We start from the raw sequence: 24,333 nt of genomic DNA, 5'->3' as shown, positions 1-24,333 counted from the left end.
AAAAGATGAACTGTCTGATTTTGTTTGATTTAGATGATTTTTCTCAAATTGGTTATGCAGATTTCACTGATCTTATATTAATGCTGTCATCTCTAGCCTTCTGAGAGCCATGTCCCCATGACTTTATTTGAAAAAGTTTGGAATTTAGGTACTAGCTGACACCTTTGATTTAAATCTCGTCATTTTGTATTCAATTTCTGAATTTTGTAATGAGATAGTGTTTTATATATAAACAGTTATATTGAGATTTTGAAAAGATTAAAGGTTTGGTATATTGCTCTAAGTTTGTAGTTGAGGTCATAAATTAAAGTTTTCTAAAGTGGTATCCCTTAAGAGATGAAATACTTCAAAGAAGTATTGAATGAATTTATCACTAGTTACTGCTACATCTTAGATATTGTAAAATTGGTATTTACTGTATTCTGAGGCTTGGCACTGAGTACTTTTTTATAACTTTTATTGCTGGTAGTAGGAACAAAGAAGACTACTTGTCTGGTCTACGTGGTTTTGCTCAGAGCTCTGCTCTAGGTTATGAGCTTGTTTCCCATCATATTTGTTTGTTATAAATGAATGAATGAAGCATTCCCCTCAGTTGACCAGAAGTCAGAAACCTTTACCTTATGAATAAGATTAGAAAGTTCAGCAAACAAGATTGTTTTGATAATTGTGGAATTCAAGAAAAGGGACAGAATACTCTTAGAAATATTTCACATAGGCTGTGGTATAACCTAATACACTGCTGTTCCACACACAGAAGATGCTTTCCTGGCTGCTGTATATTCATGTTCCTTTGGCCTGTTCTCTCTTCTTTGGATAGTTTTACATACACCGACAGGTTAATTCTGTGCAACCTAATATTTTATAATATTCCTAAAGGACCTTCTTCTCAATCTTTTGCTCAACCTTTTAACATCTTTAATTACATAAATTAATTTTAAAGGGCTATTTTTCTTTGCTTCTGGGATGAGCTGTCATAGACATTAATATCTCCATGTGCTGAAAATACCTGCTTTCTGTTGTTAAAGAGGGGGTTTCTTTGTTCATCTTTGCCTGTTTCATCTTTTCCGAAGGTCCACTTTCCATGTTAGCAAGTTTAAGGAATGGCCTAGCTTCACTAATGTTTTTTATGATGTTAAAATATTCTTGCACTGTAACCCTTATTAGAAGTAAATTATTACCCATTGCCATTTGAAATAAGAGACTGGGATTTGGGACAGGAATAGGACAGTCACTTAGCCTGTACTTTGGTTTAGGGATGGGATGTTTTCTTTTTTTTTATAATTAGCTACTCTGTGTACAGTTGCTCTGCTTGTTTTGCTTTAAGTGTTTTCAGTTATCACTTGTAGTAGACTTAGGCAGGTGATATAGTTTGTTTCTTATAAGCATAATTGAGTTTACCGTTTCTGTAAGGGTCAGATCTTATTTTCAAAATATCAGCATCAAGATGACAAATGTTGGTCTCAAAATTAAGATGTGTTTTCACATGCATTTTCTTCGGGAATACCTAAAGTTTAATACCATAACTTACTAATTCCAGTTCTTTAGAAAGCTTACAGGTGTTGCAAATATTAAAATTATTCTTAATAGAGATGGCTTTCATTCATTAGGTGAAGGTCATGTAGTGAAGACCAATAATGAAAGTGAATAGACAAAAGTGACCTGTGTGGATTCAGAGCCACTTTACAGGAATAAGTTCTTGGTGGAGCTGAATCAGATTGAGTGAATCAGAGTCTGCATGCTTTTAACATATCCAAGAATCTTTGCAGTAGTAATGGCATTGTTCTGGGTTTTACAGAAGAGGTGAAGTACCCTTCAATAGTTCAAAAATTAAAACTGTGTATTTAGCAATATTTTATGCATTGTAGAAAAAATTATAAGTTCTTCCCCAAACTTAACACATCACTCATGTGCAAATGCTTAAGTATTTTGTAATCTTTTAAAATTTAGCCTTAATGATATTTTAATGTTTTTCTAAAAGACAGATTGTTCATATTAGTAAAAGGATGAGCCACACATCTCTTGAGAGGTCTCCAGATGCTTGAGATCTATGTCAATAATTCTTAGATTCTTAGGTTACCATTTTAATGGCTTTCATAAAGCATATTTCATTGAAAAATATAAAAATCTTGGATTATGCTCATTTAAATTTCTAGATGCTTAGATTTTTTTTCTAAATGCTTATAAAAGTTTAAGGGATAAGTATAAGGTTATAAAGCATCCTGTTTTTGAGGTAATTATTTGGTGTGCCCTTTGACAAGATATAAAAGTTGTTTTGTATGGCAGAACAGTCAGACGCAAAATTCTTTAAATTAGTATTCTGAGTGCTTTTTTCCTTAGATACTGATACAAAAAGCTTCATACAAGTTTCTGCCAGGTTAGTTTTAACTAGGGAAAACAGTTTAATGATAACATAATTTATTATCATCATCATGTAGTTACTTTGCAAATGGAGGAAATGTAGTGATAGATTTGACTTCTGAATAACTGAAAAAGCAGAATGATTAGTTCTTTAAAAAAATTACTGGCAAACATCTAAAATAAATTTTAGTAATATTTGGTTAGATTATAAACTGTAAGTGGCTGCTGCTTCATGTTTTGAAAACAAAATGATGGAATTTTGATGTATAAAAGCATCATTACTATTAAAAATGTTCCCCCCCCCCAGAACTTGGTTCTGTCATATTTAAGGGGTTGCTTTTAGTGGTAATTTGGACTTTTCACTGTTTGATCCTCTTTTTCTTAAATAATACTTTATCATATTAATGAATACTATAAGAGAGTATAAAGATGGTCCTAAAAAAAATTAAAAATAACTGTTAAAATAGCCAGACAATTCAGCAAGTATCATTAAGGCAAAGTCTCAAGCTCTGTCATGTTATATATTTTATAAACTGTGCATTAGCTTTTAAATTACATTTGTGCTGTTGACACCTTGAAGAATTTGAATACTGGATCAAAGCTTAATACCTATTACGTTCTTTTTTTCCTCTCTTTCCTCATATACTTTTTTTTTTTTTCAGTGACATGATTTCTGTTTTCTTTTGGGTTTTATTCTTTTTCATACTTTCCTTACATGTGGCAAAAGCACCCTGTTTTGTATGTTGGCATTTTGGGGTTCTTTGTAGTTTTTATTAGATTAGCAGTTTAAATTATCTTTTTACTCTAGTCACAAAAATTTCTTGAGGTACAGCAGATGTGAATATTTCCTCAAACCTTGGTTTAAAAGTATTATGCCATTCATGCCTACTATTTTATATATGCATATTGACATTTGCATTCACCACATTTTTTTAAAGTGTGACTTTAAAATAGTCAAAGTCCATATGGTTTTTAATAAGATAAGAATATATGTCTATTACTGATACTGAATATTTATCTTTGAATTTCAGATAAGCCTTTGAAAAAAAGAAAACAAGATTCTTACCCACAGGAGGCTGGGGGTGCTACAGGAGGTAATAGACCAGCTTCTCAGGAGACGGGTTCTACGGGAAATGGGTCAAGGCCAGCATTAATGGTTAGCATTGATCTTCATCAGGCAGGAAGAGTGGACTCTCAGGCCTCTATAACTCAGGATTCAGACTCCATTAAAAAGCCTGAAGAAATCAAACAATGTAATGACACACCTATTTCTGTTCTTCAGGAAGATATTATTGGAAATCTTAAATCTACACCAGAAAACCATCCTGAGACTCCTAAAAAAAAGTCTGATCCTGAGCTTTTAAAGAGTGAAGTGAAACAGAATGAAAGTAGATTGGCAGAGTCTAAACCAAATGAAAACAGGTTGGTAGAGACAAAATCTAGTGAAACTAAGTTAGAAACTAAAATTGAGGTACCAACAGAAGAACCTAAACAGAATGAGAACAGAATGATTGAATCCAGACAAAATGAGAGCAGCACAGCCGAGCCTAAACAAAATGAAAATAGACTGCCGGACACAAAACCAAATGACAACAAACAAAATAATGGCAGATCAGAAACAACAAAATCAAGACCCGAAACCCCAAAGCAAAAGGGTGAAAGCCGACCTGAAACTCCAAAACAAAAGAGTGATGGGCGTCCTGAAACCCCCAAACAAAAGGGTGATGGACGGCCTGAAACTCCAAAGCAGAAAGGTGAGGGCCGACCTGAAACTCCAAAGCAAAAAAATGAAGGTCGGCCTGAAACACCGAAACATAGACATGAAAATAGGAGGGATTCTGGAAAGCCATCAACAGAGAAAAAACCTGAAGTGTCTAAACATAAACAGGACATTAAATCTGATTCACCTCGGTTAAAATCAGAAAGAGCTGAAGCCTTAAAGCAGAGACCTGATGGGCGATCCATCTCTGAGTCACTAAGACGTGATCATGACAGTAAACAAAAGTCAGATGACAGGAGTGAATCTGAACGACATCGAGGGGATCAATCTAGGGTTCGAAGACCAGAAACATTGAGATCCTCTAGTAGAAATGACCATGGCATTAAATCTGATGGTTCAAAACCTGATAAACTAGAAAGAAAACACAGACATGAATCAGGGGACTCAAGGGAAAGACCATCTTCTGGGGAACAAAAGTCAAGACCTGACAGTCCTCGTGTTAAACAAGGAGATTCTAATAAATCAAGACCTGATAAGCCTGGTTTTAAATCTCCAAATAGTAAGGATGACAGAAGGACAGAGGGTAACAAGAGTAAAGTAGACAGTAATAAAACGCACCCTGATAATAAGGCAGAATTTCCAAGTTATTTGCTGGGGGGCAGGTCTGGTGCGTTGAAAAATTTTGTCATTCCAAAAATCAAGAGGGATAAAGATGGCAATATTACTCAGGAGACAAAGAAAATGGAAATGAAAGGAGAGCAGAAAGACAAAGTAGAAAAAATGGGATTAGTTGAAGATCTAAATAAAGGAGCTAAGCCTGTAGTTGTCCTGCAAAAACTGTCTTTGGATGATGTTCAAAAACTTATTAAAGATAGAGAGGATAAATCAAGAAGTTCCCTTAAACCTATCAAGAATAAACCATCAAAGTCAAATAAAGGTAAGAATACTTACTCGATGTCATCTGTATTCTAGTGAGTTTTCTTTTAAGTTCTAGGTTTACTATGGATTTAAAAATGGAAATTTAGAAAAATTGAAACAGTACTGCATGAAAACAATATAAAACAGCAGTGAATTGTTTGTGGTAACATAGACAAAAAGTTCTCATTGAAAATTCTTTCTCTCCCACCTCTACTACTCACCATAGTTGTGACTTTTACTGTTGGTTCACAGAGAAAAGTTCCTTTTGCTGTTTAATTATTTCAGCAGTTGTGAAAGTTGCTTGCTAATCAAGTGAATGATTAGAATGCATGATTAACATAGGTGTATTTAACAACTTTTTAAAAAGTTATTTTGACTGTAGAGATAATCCATTCTGTAGTGAGGTAGTAAATTGACTGAATTTAATTTCTAAAGTCTCAGTAAAGCTATATCGTATACAAAAGTCTATATTACAAATTCTTTTAAGAATATTAAATGTCTTTTAATATATATTAATATATATTATCAGTTAATTATTAAAGATTATTAAAATTAATTATTCATTAATTAATGGTTTGAGTGTATATAGTTTAAAAAGTTGTGTAAAAGGTTATTTCATCTTTTTATGGAGAAGATGATTAGTTAATGAATGTTTTATTTTTTTAAATACAGAGCTTTGGTCTTTTCTATGGAAGAGTAATAGGGAATGGTGTTTATGTCTTAAATTGGGTTAAATCATCAGTTTTAAACATTTCTGGTGTTTTTAATTTGTTTGGATGTGTTTTTATTTTCTGTTCTGGGTTTTTTTGGGGGGTTTTTGCATGGTTTCTGAGTTAAATTCTCTAGTTACATAAATAGTATTGTTTCTAGGAGGAAAAGAAAAGTCAAGTGCTGAAAAAACAGCAGTTTGTACAGAAAATATAATTTTGTGGGTTTTGTATACTCTTTTGTATATTTATGTAAAATTTGATGATGCTATGTGGTTAGACTTATTTAGCCTGTACAATGTAAATAGGTTGGGATATAGTTTTTAAGGTAACAGAAGTGATTCTTTGTTTGATTTTTAAGTTCACATCCTGTGAAAGAAGGTCATTAAGAACCTAGATTTCTACTTATTAATAAATACATTAAACTCTATAGAATTGTGCTGTCCAATATGATAGTTAATAGCCTCTTTAGGCTATTTGCTTCAAACTATATAAAATTTAAAAATTTACATCCCCAGTAGCCAAATGTGGCAAGTGCTGATGTTATTAACACAGAGAGGACATTTGCATCATCACAGAATGTTGTGTTGTATAACTACATGTGATGTATTAGGAGATATAGAAGGTATATTGCTTATTATCTTTGTAAAATGCTGTTGTGTCTTTTCTACCAAAAAACGTTAATTGAAAACATAGTATTATTACTAAGAACTCTTTATTCAAAGAAATAACTTGTTAAGACTAATCTGTTTTTATTCTTGTCTTCTCGTATGTTTACCTTCTCACTGTCAGTTATTTGGTTTTGTCTTTCAAAAATGAAAAAAGATTGCCTCTGAATCACTAATATTTGTACTAGTTTAAGTGAAGCTTTCAAATTTTAAATTATGGCTGTGAGACCTATAAAAATTAAAGTCTTAGCTTTAATAAATGAATAGTCTTTAGTATTTAACTTGAATGCATCTTTTCAGAATTGTTTATGTAAAAGAGGTTGTTGCAGTATAGTGGCTAGCACCAAAATTGTTTTCTTTTAGATAGAGATTGTCTTTATTAATTTTCACTGAGAGTTTGAGAGTGGCTTATATATATAAACTAAAGAGTATAGTTATACAATTATAGAAGAGTCAGATGGAAAGATGGAAAGTGGTACCCTCTTGTCCCCTTGATCTGGACCATCTTTTTCTCCCTGCCCCTCTGTCAGCTTATTTATGCCAGCCTGCTTTTCTAAACTCTGTTCTAACAAAGAATCCTTACAACTAAATATCAAGAAATGAATATAGTTCCTAATTAGTAACTGCTGTATTATTTCTCTTGGTTTTTTCACGTGTAATTTCATTGCCTGTGAATATAAACTTTTAGTACTAATCCAATGTTTTTCCTAAGTATACCTTTAACACAAATGCATATACTTGATATGTTGATATTAGTAACTAATCTGGGTATGTCTGCCTGCTAAGAGTGTGGTGTCTGTGTGTATGCATGTGCATGTATGTGTATACACACACATATATCAATGCATATACAACTGAAAGTGAACCTTTTCATCAAATTTTAGATTCATTTCAGGATACTACGTGGATATCTTTTGGCTTTATTTATACCATACGTTTAATATCTGTTTTTCAGTAATGGACTAATTTTGGTTTTATTTTAGATCTCTGCTGTTAGGTTAGCAATAGCAGAGGTATATAATTGTGTATTTTTTAAATTACTTGCATAGGAATGCCAGTTGTGGATTACTGACCCTTTGTAGTATACATTATTTGGGATTTTATTTGGAGTCACAGAAAATCATTATCTGACATATTTATGTTTTCTGAGTAAAAACTGAGTATTGCTGGGATATTTTGTTGTTGATTCCTTGGGCCAAAATTCTTGGTAGGTTTTCTTTTCTTGAAAGAGCCATAAGCTTTAATGCGATATCCATACTTAAAATATTTATTCTTTAGGGTAATTTTAAATTCCATGAATATGCTTTGAGCTGATAAATTTTGAATGGTAGGGGTATAGGTTTATGACTCCCAGTATAGGTTACATATTTTTGTCTTTATGTGAACAATGTAAAGTGATGTTACATTTAAATTTATTTTTATGGGGATATGTGTATATTCCTGTTAATAGTGCCTCACATAATACCTAGTACATAAAAAGATCATGGTAAATACCTGTTAAGTAAATAGATTGTGTTGCTCACATCTTAGAAAAGTCTTTTGTGTGCAGTTTAAAATTGTGTATTCATCTTTTATGATCCCACCAGTAGACCCTAGCTCAAGAGCTATGTAATTTTCACATGTTACCTAAACTTTCCACCCTGTCAATTACCTGCTTTTTGTTAAGCTCCAAAGGAGACTGACTTATAGTCATGTCTGTTTAATCATTCTTTACCTTAATTTTGCTGTATACCTGTTACAAGATTGAATCCATTCTGTTCTCATTTCCTACTTCTGTTATCTTCCCCTTCTTTTTACCATCACCTTGTTTCTTCCTTGCCAAGAAGAGATGAGTGGTGAACCAATATAACCTTTGTAAAACCTTTAAATTAAAAAAAAAACTATTAAAATATACTTTAGACAGTATATTAAATTCCAAAATAATATCTTTATGGTTAAAGTATACCCTAAGGTACAATATGTCTCCAAATTAAAATAATAAATTGTACCATCTTTAGGCTTCCCAAGTGCTGCTACTGGTAAAGAACCTGCCTGCCAATGCAGGAGACATAAGAGACATGGGTTTGATCCCTGGTTCAGAACAATCCCCTGGAGAAGCAAATGATAACCCACTCCAGTATTCTTGGCTAGAGAATTCCATGGACAGAGGAGCCTGAAGGGCTGCAGTCCAGAGTCACAAAGAGTTGGACACAACTGAAGCGACTTAGCATGCACACACACATACCATCTCTAAGTCTAGGCATGATCCTCAACTAACATGAATTATGTTGCTGACAGCTTATTGTTAGTAATTACACTTTAACAGTTTGGTTTTGGCCTTTTGCAGTTCCAGTGTATCTCAAAATACTTTAGTTTCATATTCAAAGAAATCACTTTTTATTCTTGCTCCCCTGTTTCCTTCTAAATAGAATATTATTTTCCATCATTTGCACTTACTGCTTTCAAGAAATATCACGTGCTATCTGTTATTTGAGATCAAGGCCTTTAAAGAGTTATCTAACAGTTCTCATAGTCAGCAGTGTTTAAAATATAGTGCTCATTTGACCAGTTAATGATTGCAGTCATTATTAGAGGCAGTTATTTCATCTTAGTTACTACTGTAGTAAAAGATTGATCTCTAAAGTTGGGTTTTGCCTTTTATGTTGCATTAACCAATCTATTTGGATTGTGTTTAGGACTCTAGGTTTCTGTAGTTGTGAGAGAATGTACTGTTTCTAACTGAATTTTTGGCATAGTTTTTGAATTCCTAAGTTGAGAAATTCTCAGTAGTTATGATTGTCATATTCAGAATCCTTAATAATGCTGCAGTACAAATTTACTTTGGCTCATTTGAACAATATATAAAAAGTTTTTCTAAATAAATTTTTAATTTCCATAAAGACTTTATTATTGGCGATATCTTTGGGAAATTTTAGAGAATATTTGTTACAGAAATTGGCATAATACATACTTGGCTCTTATGATTTCAGAGCAATTCTTTGAAAATTTTTCTCCATGATTTCTATTCATAGAATTTCTCTGATCCAAGCATTGCTTAGTAGATAATGGAAATTAATATTGATTTAAAGAGATTCATTAAATATAATTTTTTCATAAAAGTTAAATGTATTAAAGTTTGCTAGTGGTAGTCTCTTTCATTCCCATTTATTATCTCAAACCAGCCAAGGACACAGCTTCTATAAGGTTTTGCTATCTATAGAAATAGATAACACGATTAAAGGGGCAAGAAACAAATGATTAATTTGAGAGAACTTACTCCAGTTTATAAGAGAATACTCATTATTCTAACACACTGAATTCCCTCTCATTCTAAAAAATGTTACTGAAATCCTCTCCTGTAAGAGCCTGATACAGATATTAAGATAATGGATACCTACTTGATACTGTAAGATAGTTAAGTATATCATAGCATTATATTACGTAGTTACTACAATATTTTAATATTATAGTATATAATTAATCTTATGTGTATAATGTATTATAGTATAATATCAAGTAGGTATTCATTATCTTAATATCTGTCTCAATTTCTTGTACAAGAAAGTTTTCAATAGCTTTTTTAAGAATAAAGGAATTCAGTATGTTAGCGTAATATGTATTAGAGTTAATGGTATATGTGTACTGTACTATGACATAATATGATACAATATAATCTGAATTTTTTAACATGGATCCTCTTCTCCACCCACAGAAACATTGCCTTTCTCTGGCTACTAACATACTAACTTAAAAATTCTCCATTAAACCCATTACACATTGTGTAGTTCAAAGATCACTGGTCTCAGAGCCTTCAACAAATCATAGCTATGATTTGTTCAAAGATATGATTCAAAGTTCATTCACTTTTAAAATGGAGAAACCAGTTTCCTTCCCACTTTATGCAGTCATGCAAACCAAAGTGAATCTAATTGTAAGAGTTAAAATTTGTCCAATTTTTTAATATAGAGAAATGCTTTCATCCTATTTTTAATTGAATTTATCCCATAAGAAAGTAATTTTGAAGATGTCTCATTTGTGTATACATACACTATGTATATCTGAAGGCATTGCTGTTACCATTTATGTCATTCAGTTTTATTGAGATAAAATTAACATATAGCATTATAGTCATTTAAGTGTATAAAATAATGATTTGATATGTAGCTGTTCCCTCAGTATCTGCAGGAGTTGGTGCCAGGACCCCTCCCAGATGCTTCCAAGCCCCTTATATATTGTAAAAGAGTATAGTACAGTAAGCTCTTTGAATCTGCAGATTGCTCATCCACAGATACGAAGGGTTGACTGTACGTGTTTATTGTGAAGTGATTACCACAGTGAGTTTCGTTAACATCCATCACCTCACACTGTACATTGCCTTCCCAGAACATATATCTGAAAAGTTTTACCTTTTGACTGCCTTTACCCATTTCACCCACCTCCTACTTGTGGCAAAGATCAATCTCTGCTTATGAATTTTGTCTTTTTTTTAGATTCTACATATAAGTGAAATTATATAGTATTTGTAACTTACATATCTTAGCATAATGCCCTTAAAGTCCAACCATATTGTTGCAAAAATGGCAGGGTTTCCTTTTTTTTTTTTCTGGTTGGATAATATTCCATTGTGTATATATACCACATGTTTTTTATCTGTTTACCCATCAATAGACGAATCAGAGAAGGCAATGGCACGCCACTCCAGTACTCTTGCCTAGAAAATCCCATGGACAGAGGAGCCTGGTGGCTGCAGTCCATGGGGTCGCTAAGAGTCGGACACAACTCAGCGACTTCACTTTCACTTTTCACTTTTGTGCACTGGAGGAGGAAATGGCAACCCACTCCAGTGTTCTTGCCTGGAGAATCCCAGGGACGAGGGAGCCTGGTGGGCTGCCATCTGTGGGGTCGCACAGAGTCAGACACGACTGAGGCGACTTAGCAGCAGCAGCAGACTAAATAACTTGTGTTTTTTTCCATGTCTTAGCTACCATAAATACTGTTACAGTGAAAGTGGAGGTGCATGTATCTTTGAGATGGTGGTTCTATGTCCTTTGGATATATAACCAAGAGTAGAATTGCCCAATATACCCTGAGAAAGCCATAATTGAAAAAGACACATGTATCCCAATGTTCATAACAGCACTGTTTACAATAGATAGGACATGAAAGCAACCAAGATGTCTACCAACAGTTGAATGAATAAAGAAGATGTGGTATATGTGTGTGTGTGTTTATACTGGAATATTACTCAGCCATAAAAAGAACAAATTTCAGTCAGTTTTAGTGAGGTGGATGAAGCTAGAACCTGTTATATACAGTAAAGTAAGTCTGAAACAGGAAAACAGATATATATTAATGCATATGTATATGGAATCTAGAAAAATGGTATTAATGAACCTGTTAGCAGGGAAGGAATGGAGATGCAGAGATAGAGAACAGACTTGTGCACACAGTGGCAGAAGGAAAGAGTGGGATGAATGGAGGAAGTAGCATCAACATATATATGCCACCACGGGTAAAAAAGATGGCTGGTGAGAATTTGCTGTATAACAGAGGGAGCCAGCTTGGTGTTCTGTGATGACCTAGAGGGGTGGGATGGTGAGAGTGGAGGGAGGTTTAAGAGAGAGGTGTTTTATGTGTAATTATGGCTCATTTGTGTCATTGTACAGCAGAAACCAACACAACATTGTTGTGTTGTAAAGCAGTTTTCCTCTAATTAAAAAGATAAGTTAAAAAATAAAAATTTTAAAAAAGTAGAATTGCCCAGTCATATGGTAGTTGTTAATTTTTGAGGAACCTCCATACCGTTTATCATAGTGGCCGTACCCATTTACATTCCCACCAACAGTGCACACAGGAGAGTGTGGACATTCACATCAGCACTTCTTATTTATTGTCTTTGTTATAGTAGTCCTTGTGGCAGGTATGAGGTGATATCTAATGGTTTGGGTTTACATTTCCCTCATGAATAGTAATGTTAAGTACCTTTTCATATACTTGCTGGCCATATGTATGTCTTCTCTGAAAAAATGTCTATTTAGATCCTCTGCCTATTTTTTAATTGGATTGTTTGGTTACTTTAGATACTGAGTTGTATCATTTCTTTATATGTTTTACATATTAGCCCTTTGTCAGATACTGGATTTGTAAATGTTTTCTCCCATTCAGTAGGTTGCCTTCTCATTTTGTTGATGGTTTCCTTTGCTGTGCGAAAGCTTTTGTTTGATGTAGTTCTATTTGTTTATTTTTGTTGCCTTCAGTTTTAGTATCAGCTCCAAAAAAAATCATTGTCAGGACCAGTGTCAAGATCCTTACTGCCTGTTTTCTCTTTTTAGGAATTTCATGGTTTGGGGTTTTACATTCAAATCTATAATCCATTTTGAGTTGATTTTTTAGTATTAGTGGTCCAGTTTCAGTCTTTTGCCCGTGGCTTTCCAGTTTGTCCAACACCATTTGATGGATTGACTGTCATTTTCCCATTGAATATTCTTGGCGCCTTTTTAGTAAATTAATTGACCATATATACATGAGTTTATTTCTGAACTCTCTGTTCTTGTCCATTGATCTTTGTGTCTGTTTTTATGCCAATCCATACCAATTTAATTCTATAGTTTTATAATGTAGTTTGAAATCAGGAGGTATGGTTTCCCCAGCTTTGTTCTTTCTCAAGATTGCTTTGACTATTTCGCTATTTTGTGATTCTGTACAAGTTTCAGGATTATTTCTCTGAAAAATGTCATTGGAATTTTGATAAAGATTGGATTGCAGTGCATCTGTAGATTACTTTGGCTTGTATGGATATTACCTGTATGCAGGTGAAAAAGCAACAGTTAGAACCAGACATGGAACAACGGACTGGTTCAAAATTGGGAAAGGAGTATGCTGAGGCTACAGATTGTCACCCTTCTTATTTAACTTATATGCAGAGTACATCATGTGAAATGGAATTGGATGAAGAACAAGTTTGAATCAAAATTGCTGGAAGAAATATCAGTAACCTCAGATATGCAGATGATACCACCCTACTGGCGAAAGCAGAAATGAAGAAAAGAGTCTCTTGATGAAGGAGAGTGGAAAAACTGGCTTAAAACTCAACATTCTGAAAACTAGGATCATGGCATCCGGTCCCATCACTTCATGGCAAATAGATGGGGAAACAATGAAAACAATGACAGGCTTTATTTTGGGGGGCTCCAAAATCATTGTGGATAGGGACTGCAGCCATGAAATTAAAAGACGCTTGCTCCTTGGGAAAAAAGCTATGATGAACTTAGTGTATTAAAAAGCAGAGACATCACCTTGAACATAAAGGTCCATATAGTCAAAGCTATGGGGATTGCCAAGATCCCCTGGAGAAGGGAATGGCAACCCACTCCAGTATTCTTGCCTGGAGAATTTCATGGACAGAGGATCCTGGCAGGCCACTGTCCATGGGGTTGCAAAGAGTTGGACATGACTGAGTGACTAACATATACAGTACACGCATCGTTTTTTGAATAGTCATGTACAGATGTGAGAGTTGGACCATAAAGAAGGCTGAGTGCTGAAGAGTTGGTGCTTTTGAATTATGGTGCTGGAGAAGACTCTTGAGAGTCCCTTGAACAGCAAGGAGATCTAACCAGTCAATCCTAAAGAAAATCAACACTGTATTTTCATTGGAAGGATTGATGCTGAACTGAAGCTCTAATACTTTGGCCACCTGATGTGAAGAGCCAACTCATTGGAAAAGACTTTGATGCTGGGAAAGATTGAGGGCAGGAGGAGAAGAGGGCAACAGAGGATGAGATGGTTGGATGGTATCACTGACTCAATGGACATGAGTTTGAGCAGACTCCAGGAGATAGTGAAGGACAGGAAATGTCCATGTGGTTGCAGTCAGCCACGATTGAGTGACTGAACAACAAAATTTTCCAGTCCAGCTGTGTCTTACAGTTTTTAGTATACATCTCTTTTATCTCTGTGGTTAAGTTTATTCCTAGGTATTTTATTATTTTTGTTACAGTTGTAAATGAGATTATCTTAATTTCTCTTTCTGATAGTTTATTGTTAGTGTATCAGAATACAACTGAATTTTGTGTATTGAATTTTTATCCTGCAACTTTTCTGAATTTGTTTATTAGTTCTAACAATTTTAGTGGAGTCTTTAGGGTTTTCTATATATAATATGTCATCTGCAAATACTGACAGTTGTCCTTCTTCCTTTCTGATTTAGATGTCTTTTATTTCTTTTTCTTGGCTAATTACTCTAGCTAGGATTTTCAGTACTGTGTTGTATAAAAGGGGCAAGAGTGGCCATCCTTATCTTCTTCCTGTGATCTCAGAGTGAAAGCTTTCAGCTTTTTGCCATTGAGTGTAATGTTATCTGTGGGCTTCTCTATGTTCATGTACATTCCCTCTACATCCAGTTTGTTGTGAGTTTTTATTGTGAATGGATGTTGAATTTTGTCAAATGTTTTTTCGGCATCTATTGAGATAATTATTTTTTATCATTCATTTTGTTAATTTGGTATATCATCCATTGTTTTTTGTATGTTGAACCATCCTTTCCTCCCTGTAATACATCACATTTGATCATAGTGTATGATCTTTTTATTGCTAATATTTTTTTGAAGACTTTTGGTTCCCTGTTCATCAGGGAATTTGCCCTGTGGTTTTTCTTGCAGTTTGTCTGCTTTTAGTATAGGGTAATGCTAGCTTTGTAAAACGAGCTTGGAGGTTTTTCCTCTTCTCTTTTTAGAAGAGTTTGAGAAGGATTGGTGTTTAAATGTGTGATAGAATTCACCAGTGAAGTCCTGGACTTTTCTTTGTTGGGCGGTTTTTGGGATCTGCCACCTAGTGATTGGTCTATTCAGATTTTGTATTTCTTCATGATTTAATCTCACTAGATTATGTTCCTAGGAATTTATTCATTCTTCCAGGTTGTCCAGTTTGTTTGTATAAAATTATTCATAGTAGTCTCTTACAGTCCTTTTTATGGTATTAGTTGTAATGTCTCCCCTTTACTTTTTAATTTTGAGTCTTTTTTTTTCTTGGTAAGCACCTAAAGTCTTGTTAATTCATCATTTCAGAAATCTAACTCTTACTTTCATTTATCTTTTCTGTTCTCTTTTTAGCCTCAGTTTCATTTATTTCTTTTATGGTCTTTGTTATTTCCTTGTACTAACTTTGGGTTTAGTTTATTCTTTCTGTAGTTCCTTGAGGCAAGTTAGGTTGTAGTTATGAAAGAGGAGAGTGAAAAAGCTGGTTTAAAGCTCAACATTCAGAAAACTAAGATCATGGCATCTGGTCCCATCACTTCATGGCACATAGATGGGGAAACAGTGGAAACAGTGTCAGACTTTATTTTGGGGGGCTCCAAAGTCACTGCAGGTGGTGATTGCAGCCATAAAATTAAAAGACGCTTACTCCTTGGAGGGAAAGTTATGACCAACCTAGATAGCATATTGAAAAGCGGAGACATTACTTTGCCAACAAAGGTCCGTCTAGTCAAGGCTGTGGTTTTTCCTGTGATCATGTATGGATGTGAGAGATGGACTGTGAAGAAAGCTGAGCACCGAAGAACGGATGCTTTTGAACTGTGATGTTGGAGAAGACTCTTGAGAGTCCCTTGGACTGCAAGGAGATCCAACCAGTCCATTCTAAAGGAGATCAGTCCTGGGTGTTCTTTGGAAGGAATGATGCTAAAGCTGAAACTCCAGTACTTTGGCCACCTCATGCGAAGAGTTGACTCATTGGAAAAGACTCTGATGCTGGGACGGATTGGGGGCAGGAGGAGAAGGGAACGACAGAGGATGAGATGGCTGGATGGCATCACTGACTCGATGGACATGAGTCTGAGTGAACTCCAGGAGTTTGTGGTGGACAGGGAGGCCTGGCGTACTGCAGTTCATGGGGTCACAAAGAGTCGGACACGACTGAGCAACTGAACTGAACTGAACTGATATACTGTTTATTTTTCTCACTGTGTGTATATATGAAAGAAGGGATCTTATGATCTCTGCTCCTTTCTATATTAGATAGTAGTAAATTATCATTTACATTATACACTTCCTAATATTAAAAAAAAATGTTTCTTTTTGTAATTTTTCCTCATAGTAGTTTGACAGCTACACACTGATGAAATCTTTGAGGTGCTAGTCAGTATCAATACATGATGCTTAAAGCAAGATTTTTCTTAAAATCTTTTCTTCTGCATACTTCATTTATAATAGTGTTCTTTCGGTTGCTATAAACCAATTTCTTGGCATTTTGTCTTCATTAAATAAACTGATTTGCAATGACCTAAACTATGTAGAATATAACTATATAGACTGCACTTGCAGAGTGAGTGGCACTTTGCCTCATATTGAGTAAAGTGTGTCATAATATCAACCAGGGGGCAGCAAACTTGTTGCATAAAGGTCAGATAGTAAATATGTTAGGCTTTGTGTCCCATTTAGATCTCTAATACTGTAGTAGAAAAGCAGCCCAAAACAATATGTGAATGAATGACTGTGTGTCACTGTATTTTAATGAAACCTTATGTACAAAAATGGGTGGTGAGGCAGATTTAACCCCACAGGCTTTAGTTGTTGAACATAATATAAATATAAAATTGAAGTTTTATATGGGTGGATATGATAGCTAGATTCCTTATTCTGTAGCCAATGAGACTCAAAATTTTAATGTGAATAAAAAGACTGATCTAGATTTGAATTATTTTCCTTTTTGTCTAAGATTTATAAATGTAATACGACATTAGCTAAGTACAGTATTTTTGCCAGGATATTTAATATTTGTATTTTTATGTAGTAGAATTATACATAAATTATTAATATATTAATATATAATTGATATATTTAAAACATTTAACAAGTGTGTACAGACTGAAATTACCTTTAAATATTTTACACTTGTTGCAAGTCAATTATGAAATCTTCTCTTCAGTCTCTTCTTTTTGTGGGTAGCTTCTCTATAATTGTCAAATAGAACAACTGACAACTGCTTTCAGGATATAAAAAAGAATTTTCAGCTGGAAAAATTTCTGGGAAGACCACAAACTTATTCTAATGATTACACTGCTGCTGCTCCTGCTAAGTCGCTTCAATCGTGTCCAACTCTGTGTGACCCCATACACAGCAGCCTACCAGGCTCCTCCGTCCCTGGGATTCTCCAGGCAAGAACACTGGAGTGGGTTGCCATTTCCTTCTCCAATGCATGAAAGTGAAAAGTGAAAGTGAAGTCGCTCAGTCGTGTCCGGCGCCTAGCGACCCCATGGACTGCAGCCTACCAGGCTCCTCCATCCATGGGATTTTCCAAGCAAGAGTACTGGAGTGGGGTGCCATTGCCTTCTCCGATCATCAGTAAATATTTATGGCCGTCTTCAACATCCCATGCACTCAGCTAGATTCTGCAACTGCAACACAGTCTTATGGCTTTATCAAGATTATGGTCTTATGGAGAATATGGATAACTAAAGATGTAGTGACAGTGTAATACTCTTTAAAAAAAGGTGCTCTGTAAATCCCAAGGAATATGATTCACATGTGTATTTAGCACAAGGGCAGTAGGAAAAAGCACTATAAGTTTAAAGAAGTTAAACATTTGGCTAATTAAGAGAACAATGTGGAAGAAGTAAGGTGAGAGTAGATTAGTTAAAATTAAAAATCGTTTTACAGCCATTGATAGTAATAACATAATCAGAAAATATGTCATTTCTAGTGTGTTAGAAAATGTCTTTGTAGAATGCTATAAAATAAATGTTGCTAATTCTCTACATATTTAGCCTAATGTAATAGTAATTAGTTGAGTAACTAATAACCTGATCAGATTGATTCAGATATCAATGTGTGAATTTTGTTTTGCTCGATTCCATATTTTCTGGTTTCTTCATGGTCTTAAACATGTTAAATAGTTGTTTTGAACTAAATATTCTATTCTGAAGTTTGGTTTGCTAAGTGTATACCAGTATCACTTTTCAAAAATGGTTAAATTCATAGCATCTACTTTCTCTTCTCTCTTACCTTTCACATGGTGGTTGTTCAATCGCTCAGTCATGTCCGACTCTTTGCGACCCCATGGACTGCAGCACACCAGGCTTTCCTGTCCTTCAACTCCTGGAGCTTACTCAAACTCATGTTTGAGTCGGTGATGCCATCCAACCATCTAATCCTCTGTTAGCCCCTTTTTTTGCCTTCCGTCTTTCCCAGCTTCAGGGTCTTCCAATGAGTTGGCTCTTTGTATCAGGTGGCCAAACTGTTGGGACCTTCAGCTTCAGCATCAGTCCTTCCAGTGAATATTCAGGATTGATTTCCTTTAGGATTGACTGGTTTGATCTCCTTGCTGTCCAAGGGACTCTCAGGTGTCTTCTCCAACACCATAGTTTGAAGGTACCTTTGACATAGACATAGTAACTATCTCTTAGAAGATTTTCTTTCTAGTGTCTTTCACCTTCCAGGCCATCCCACAAATCACTGCTACAGTAACTTTTCTAAAGTACATTCTGATTCTTTCCCTCCTTAAAAAGACTGTTACATCTGAACCTTACCTACTTTTTCTCCCTATTGAATATCATGCTCTGTCCAGAGCAGACACAGCTGGAATGCTCCTAAATGGCCTCCAACTCCTAGTTCTCGGCTCCTGTCCTCCATCCTCCACCTCACTCCACCACATTGCTGTGAAAACCTACTGTGTTCATGAAATATCTTCTAACCGCTCACAAATAATCATTGACCTTTTTCTTGTTTCCATAAAATGTAGCTTCTATTTCTTTAGGAAAATTCACCTCTTAAGTTAGTATAATGTTAGCATTTGTTTTGTTCAACTCCTGGTACAATTATCTTTTACAAACGTACAGTGTGTATAATTGTCATTTTGCATTCTCTTTTCTTTACATTCACTATCTCTCTGTACTAGCATCATTCATAATTATATCTAATGTGATTTACTGTGGTCCCCTATTGTTGGACATTTTAATGTTAAAATAGATAAAAGTGATCTAAACATCTTTCTTCATAGAGCTTTTTGTTGTGTTATATACAAATTTCCTTGGAATAAATTTCCAAGAGTCGTATAAATGGATTGAAGGATTTGAACAGTTTTCTGTGTTATATATTCTATACTATTAGCAGAATCTGAGTGTCCACCTTTCAACTAATTGCAAGCACACGTAAAGAATTCAGAAGAAAAGCATAAATCATTTTATATTATTTTAAAACAGCCTTATGCATAGCAGTTAACTCCTAAAGGCATTGCCATATAAATGTAGTAGAAAACTTGATCTTTTCAATAGCGATCATGAGTCAAAGTTATCTTGTTAAAAAATGATGGATATGATGCTTCCCCGATATCTTGGTTGATAAAAAAATCCATCTGCAATGCAGGATACCTGGATTCAATTCCTGAGTCGGGAAGATCCGCTGAAGGAATAGGCTACACTCCAGTATACTTGGGCTTCCCTGATGGCTCAGCTGGTAAAGAATCTGCCTGCAATGCAGGAGACCTGGATTGGGAAGATCCCCTGGAGAAGGGAAAAACTACCCACTCCAGTATTCTGGCCTGGAGAATTCCATGGCCTGTATATATAGTCCATGGGGTCACAGAGAGTTGGACATGACTTAGTGACTTTGACTTTCATGGTGCATTTTAGAAATATTTACATAAAAATAAATGTAATTTCTGAGTAATCCAAGATTTTATTGTAACGTGGCTTCAAAACAGTAACATGGGCTACTTTTATATCAGACTTATAAACATAGATAATTAAGCTCTCTGATACAAGATAGTGAATATTGTATCAACTTAGAATGGGTAAAATCAATTTAATTTGAGTATATTATTCAAATTATTGTTTATTTTTCACTGAACCTATAGTTTAAGAAACGATGGGCTAGGAATTCCTGAGCGGTCCAGTGGTTAGGACTCCATGCTTCCACTGCAGGGGGCATAGGTTTGATCTCTGGTCACGGAACTAAAATCCCACAAGCTGTAGCATGGCCAAAAAAAACTGGGTAGATTAACTTAGAAGAACCCTTTCCATCTGTATTTTTTCCTGTTTTTATAGTTTAAAAACTTTCAAACTCCTTTGATTGTGAACTAAGGCAAGAAAAAAAATGCATGTTGTGATCTAATACACTCATACATACACATAATAACATCTACCTTTACTACTGGCACGTTTTCTCTTTCATTTTAAGCACATTGCTAGTTAAGAGCTACAAAACTGACTCAACAACTTGCTTATGGGTCACAATAGGCAACTTGAAAATTGCCAGCTAAAATTTAAAGGGAGACTTACCAGTAATTAGTTTAACACAGTCTTTATGTAGTGATTATATAACAATTCACATTAGTTTCAGGATGGTCTTCTCAAATACCATCAGAAAGAGAATAGCTTCAGATTTGACCCTGATGACCCCCACAGTCACAAATGAATGGTCTTTCTTCATATATATATATATATATTTTTTTTTTTTTTAATTTTGTAATCCTGAACAAGTTTCTAGCTAATGCTTGGGATTTCTGCCTCTTTACCAAAATTATGACAACTTTAGACCTGATTATCTCATACTTTTTATCCTAAATCATTAAAAAAAGCAAACCCTTCAGTAGTGTCTTTCTCCTAGTTTGCTGTTACTCTCTCCAAATATTAATAAAATAAGTTCTTCCTCTAAGGTCAACTGTGACCACAAAACTTTTCCTCATCAGTGCCCCTACATTCGCTTTGAATTTTGGTTCCTAGCACACAATTTTTATCTTTACCCCTCTTCTGCATCAGGTTAGGTAACCTTGCAGCTGCCTCTGGAAGGAACATTTCATGTCCTGGTCTCATAGTTGAACCCCACATTTTTCTAGCTTCTCTTCACATTCATTGCCTCCCTTTGTTTCTACGGCCCAAGTGTTAACTTTTTTCAGGGATATGTCATCAGCATTTCATACTCTTTGGATGTATTTTCTATCAGTGGTGATTTCAAATTAAGAAGTTGGCTTGCATTTAGAAACCATTTGCACCAAAAAAATACGTCTTCAAACCATATTAACTACAGGATTCCAAGAGAGGCAGAGTGACAGCCTGCACTGCTCAACTTTTACTTTTTTTTTCTTTTTCTTCTTTTTACCCCTGATTGAAGTAAAAGATCCATTTATGGTTCAGTTCAGTTCAGTTCAGTCGCTCAGTCATGTCCGACTCTCTGTGACCCTGTGAACTGCAGAACACAAGGCCTCCCTGTCCATCACCAAACCCATGTCCATTGAGTTGGTGATGCCATTCAACCATCTCATCCTCTGTTATCCCCTTCTCCTCCTGCCCTCAGTCTTTCCCAACGTCAGGGTCTTTTCAAATGAGTCAGCTCTTTGCATGAGGTGGCCAAAGGACTGGAGTTTCAGCTTTAGCATCATTCCCTCCAAAGAAATCCCAGGGCTGATCTCCTTCAGAATGGACTGGTTGGATCTCCTTGCAGTCCAAGGGACTCTCAAGAGTCTTCTCCAACACCACAGTTCAAAAGCATCCATTCTTTGGCTCTCAGCTTTCTTTATAGTCCCAACTCTCACATCCATACATGACTACTGGAAAAACCATAGCTTTTACTAGACAGGCCTTTGTTGGCAAAGTAATGTCAGTGCTTTTTAATATGCTGTCTAGGTTGGTCATAACTTTCCTTCCAAGGAGTAAGTGTCTTTTAATTTCATGGCTGCAATCACCATCTGCAGTGATTTTGGAGCCCAAGAAAATATAGTCAGCCACTGTTTGCACTGTTTCCCCATCTATTTGCCATGAAGTGATGGGACTGGATGCCATGATCCTAGTTTTCTGAATGTTGAGCTTTAAGCCAACTTTTTCATTCTCCTCTTTCACTTTCATCAAGAGGCTCTTTAGTTCTTTTTCACTTTCTGCCATACAGGTGGTGTCATCTGCGTATCTGAGGTTATTGATACTTCTCCTGGCAATCTTGATTCCAGCTTGTGCTTCCTCCAGCCCAGCGTTTCTCATGATGTATTCTGCATATAAGTTAAATAAGCAGGGTGACAGTATACAGCCTTGATGTACCCCTTTTCCTATTTGGAACCAGTCTATTGTTCCATGTCCAGTTCTAACTGTTGCTTCCTGACCTGCATATAGGTTTCTCAAGAGGCAGGTCAGGTGGTCTGGTATTCCCATCTCTTGAAGAATTTTCCGCAGTTTATTGTCATCCACAGTCAAGGCTTTGGCGTAGTCAATAAAGCAGAAATAGATGTTTTTCTGGAACTCGCTTGCTTTTTCGATGATCCAGCAGATGTTGGCAATTTGATCTCTGGTTCCTCTGCCTTGCCTAAAACCAGCTTGAACATCTGGAAGTTCACAGTTCACTTATTGCTGAAGCCTGGCTTGGAGAATTTTGAGCATTAGTTTACTAGCGTGTGAGATGAGTGCAATTGTGTGGTAGTTTGAGCATTCTTTGGCATTGCCTTTCTTTGGAATTGGAATGAAAACTGACCTTTTCCAGTCCTTTGGCCACTGCTGAGTTTTCCAAATTTGCTGACATATTAAATGCAGCACCTTCACAGCATCAGTTTTTATGGTACTCCTCTGTAATATTGGTAGGTTACTGGAGCTACATTTTGCCTACCTAAAATGTTTTTTATGACATAAAATTTGGAGGTTTATGTGAGTTTCCTGGTTTGTTTCTACATGTAACCGGCTTCCATTCTCTGAAACTCCAATCCTAAAGAGTCCATTGATTGAGGTTGTTTATTTTAATCTCAGGATTGTTTCTCCATTTTAAAAAAACATACATAACACAGTGTTAGTTATTAAATTAGTGACTTTTGGGGACTTTTAATCATTTGATAACTTCTCATTTTAGTAATCCAGTAAGTGTCCTAGTGTGAGTGATTTATACTAGGAATTCAAGATTGCTAAAATGTAGCACACCTAGAAGTAAATTTATTCTTTAGCTTTAATAGAGCCAGAAAATAAAGATGCACTATATCCAATGGAATATCCATCTACAGAAGTGTGGTACCTCACCAAATTAACTACCTGGCACTATCCCTCAAGCCAGTAACTTAAAATTTTGTGGTGGTTCAAATAACCTAATTTAAAGCATAAAGTAGTTGGCATGAGAGAAAAGAGGTGAGAAAGATGATCATAAAGGATCTGCAGTCTCAGGGTTTTAAGAATAAATAACTCAACAAACAACAATAGTCTGTAAAATCATCAACATATTAAGATGTAGCCAGTGAAACATTGTTTTTGCATTATTTAAAGGATGGTTTTCTAATTCAGGTAAACGATCATAACCAAATATGTTCTAGTGATCATTTACAGTACTCACTGTTTATTCATTTCTGTTGAAACTGAGTCAGTTATCCAGTTTTCAGTGTGTTAAAGATTCTGACATAGTAATGTCAAGCATTTTATTGCTTACCCTACATAATCAAGGGGCCTTGCTGAGTCCATTTATAAAGTATTTGATGAAAACGAAGAAATACAGAAAATACATAAATCTGTGAAATAGATATATCTGTTCAAAATGAGGAGGTCCACTTTTGGAGGACAGTACATTGAGAGACATTAACCATTGCTGGACTTTCTTCTTTTAGTTGGATGATCTTTAGAAATGAAACACGAAGTCTTTAAATTGTGTTGCTGTAACTTTCAGCTTTATGCAGAAGTTAAAATGATGTACAGAATAGTAGAGGTCTTAAATCTGATAGTATTATTTTTAATTTAAGGAATTAGAAATGGTAAACTACAATGATAATCTTTGTTACCTGCTTTATCAGATATAAGGTATAAATTTTCCATGTTTGGCTATTGTGATTTTTTTTTTTTTTTTAAAGAAAAAATGAAGAGAGCAAAGTCCCTGTTCTTGGGATATAATGAACCATTGTAAAGAGAGAGCAAGTACCCATATATATCTTAACCCTTGATTATTTATTGTATATTTATCTGAAGAATAATTCTATGATATTTTATCAAGTCAGCATATCTTTATGAATGGAAATTTTAATCTTAAGTAGAACATAA

At 35.1% G+C, this 24,333-nt stretch overlaps 1 protein-coding gene across 4 annotated transcripts in view; it reads left to right on the top strand.

The window, feature by feature from the left end:
• NIPBL (NIPBL cohesin loading factor) overlaps positions 1-24,333 on the top strand; it is a 205,463-nt gene that overhangs the window by 110,793 nt on the left and 70,337 nt on the right. For 3 of the 4 annotated variants that reach the window (NM_001206584.2, XM_005221614.4, XM_059878768.1), the window contains one exon: positions 3,390-5,015. The exons of the other annotated variant lie outside the window; for it this stretch is intronic. In NM_001206584.2, coding sequence (NP_001193513.1) covers positions 3,390-5,015 — 1,626 coding nt within the window. The remainder of the gene's footprint in view (positions 1-3,389; positions 5,016-24,333) is intronic. 4 annotated transcript variants of the gene reach the window in all.

Source organism: Bos taurus, chromosome 20 (assembly GCF_002263795.3).
Source record: "Bos taurus isolate L1 Dominette 01449 registration number 42190680 breed Hereford chromosome 20, ARS-UCD2.0, whole genome shotgun sequence".
Lineage (NCBI taxonomy): Eukaryota > Metazoa > Chordata > Mammalia > Artiodactyla > Bovidae > Bos > Bos taurus.
This window is presented reverse-complemented; position numbering and strand designations above follow the sequence as displayed.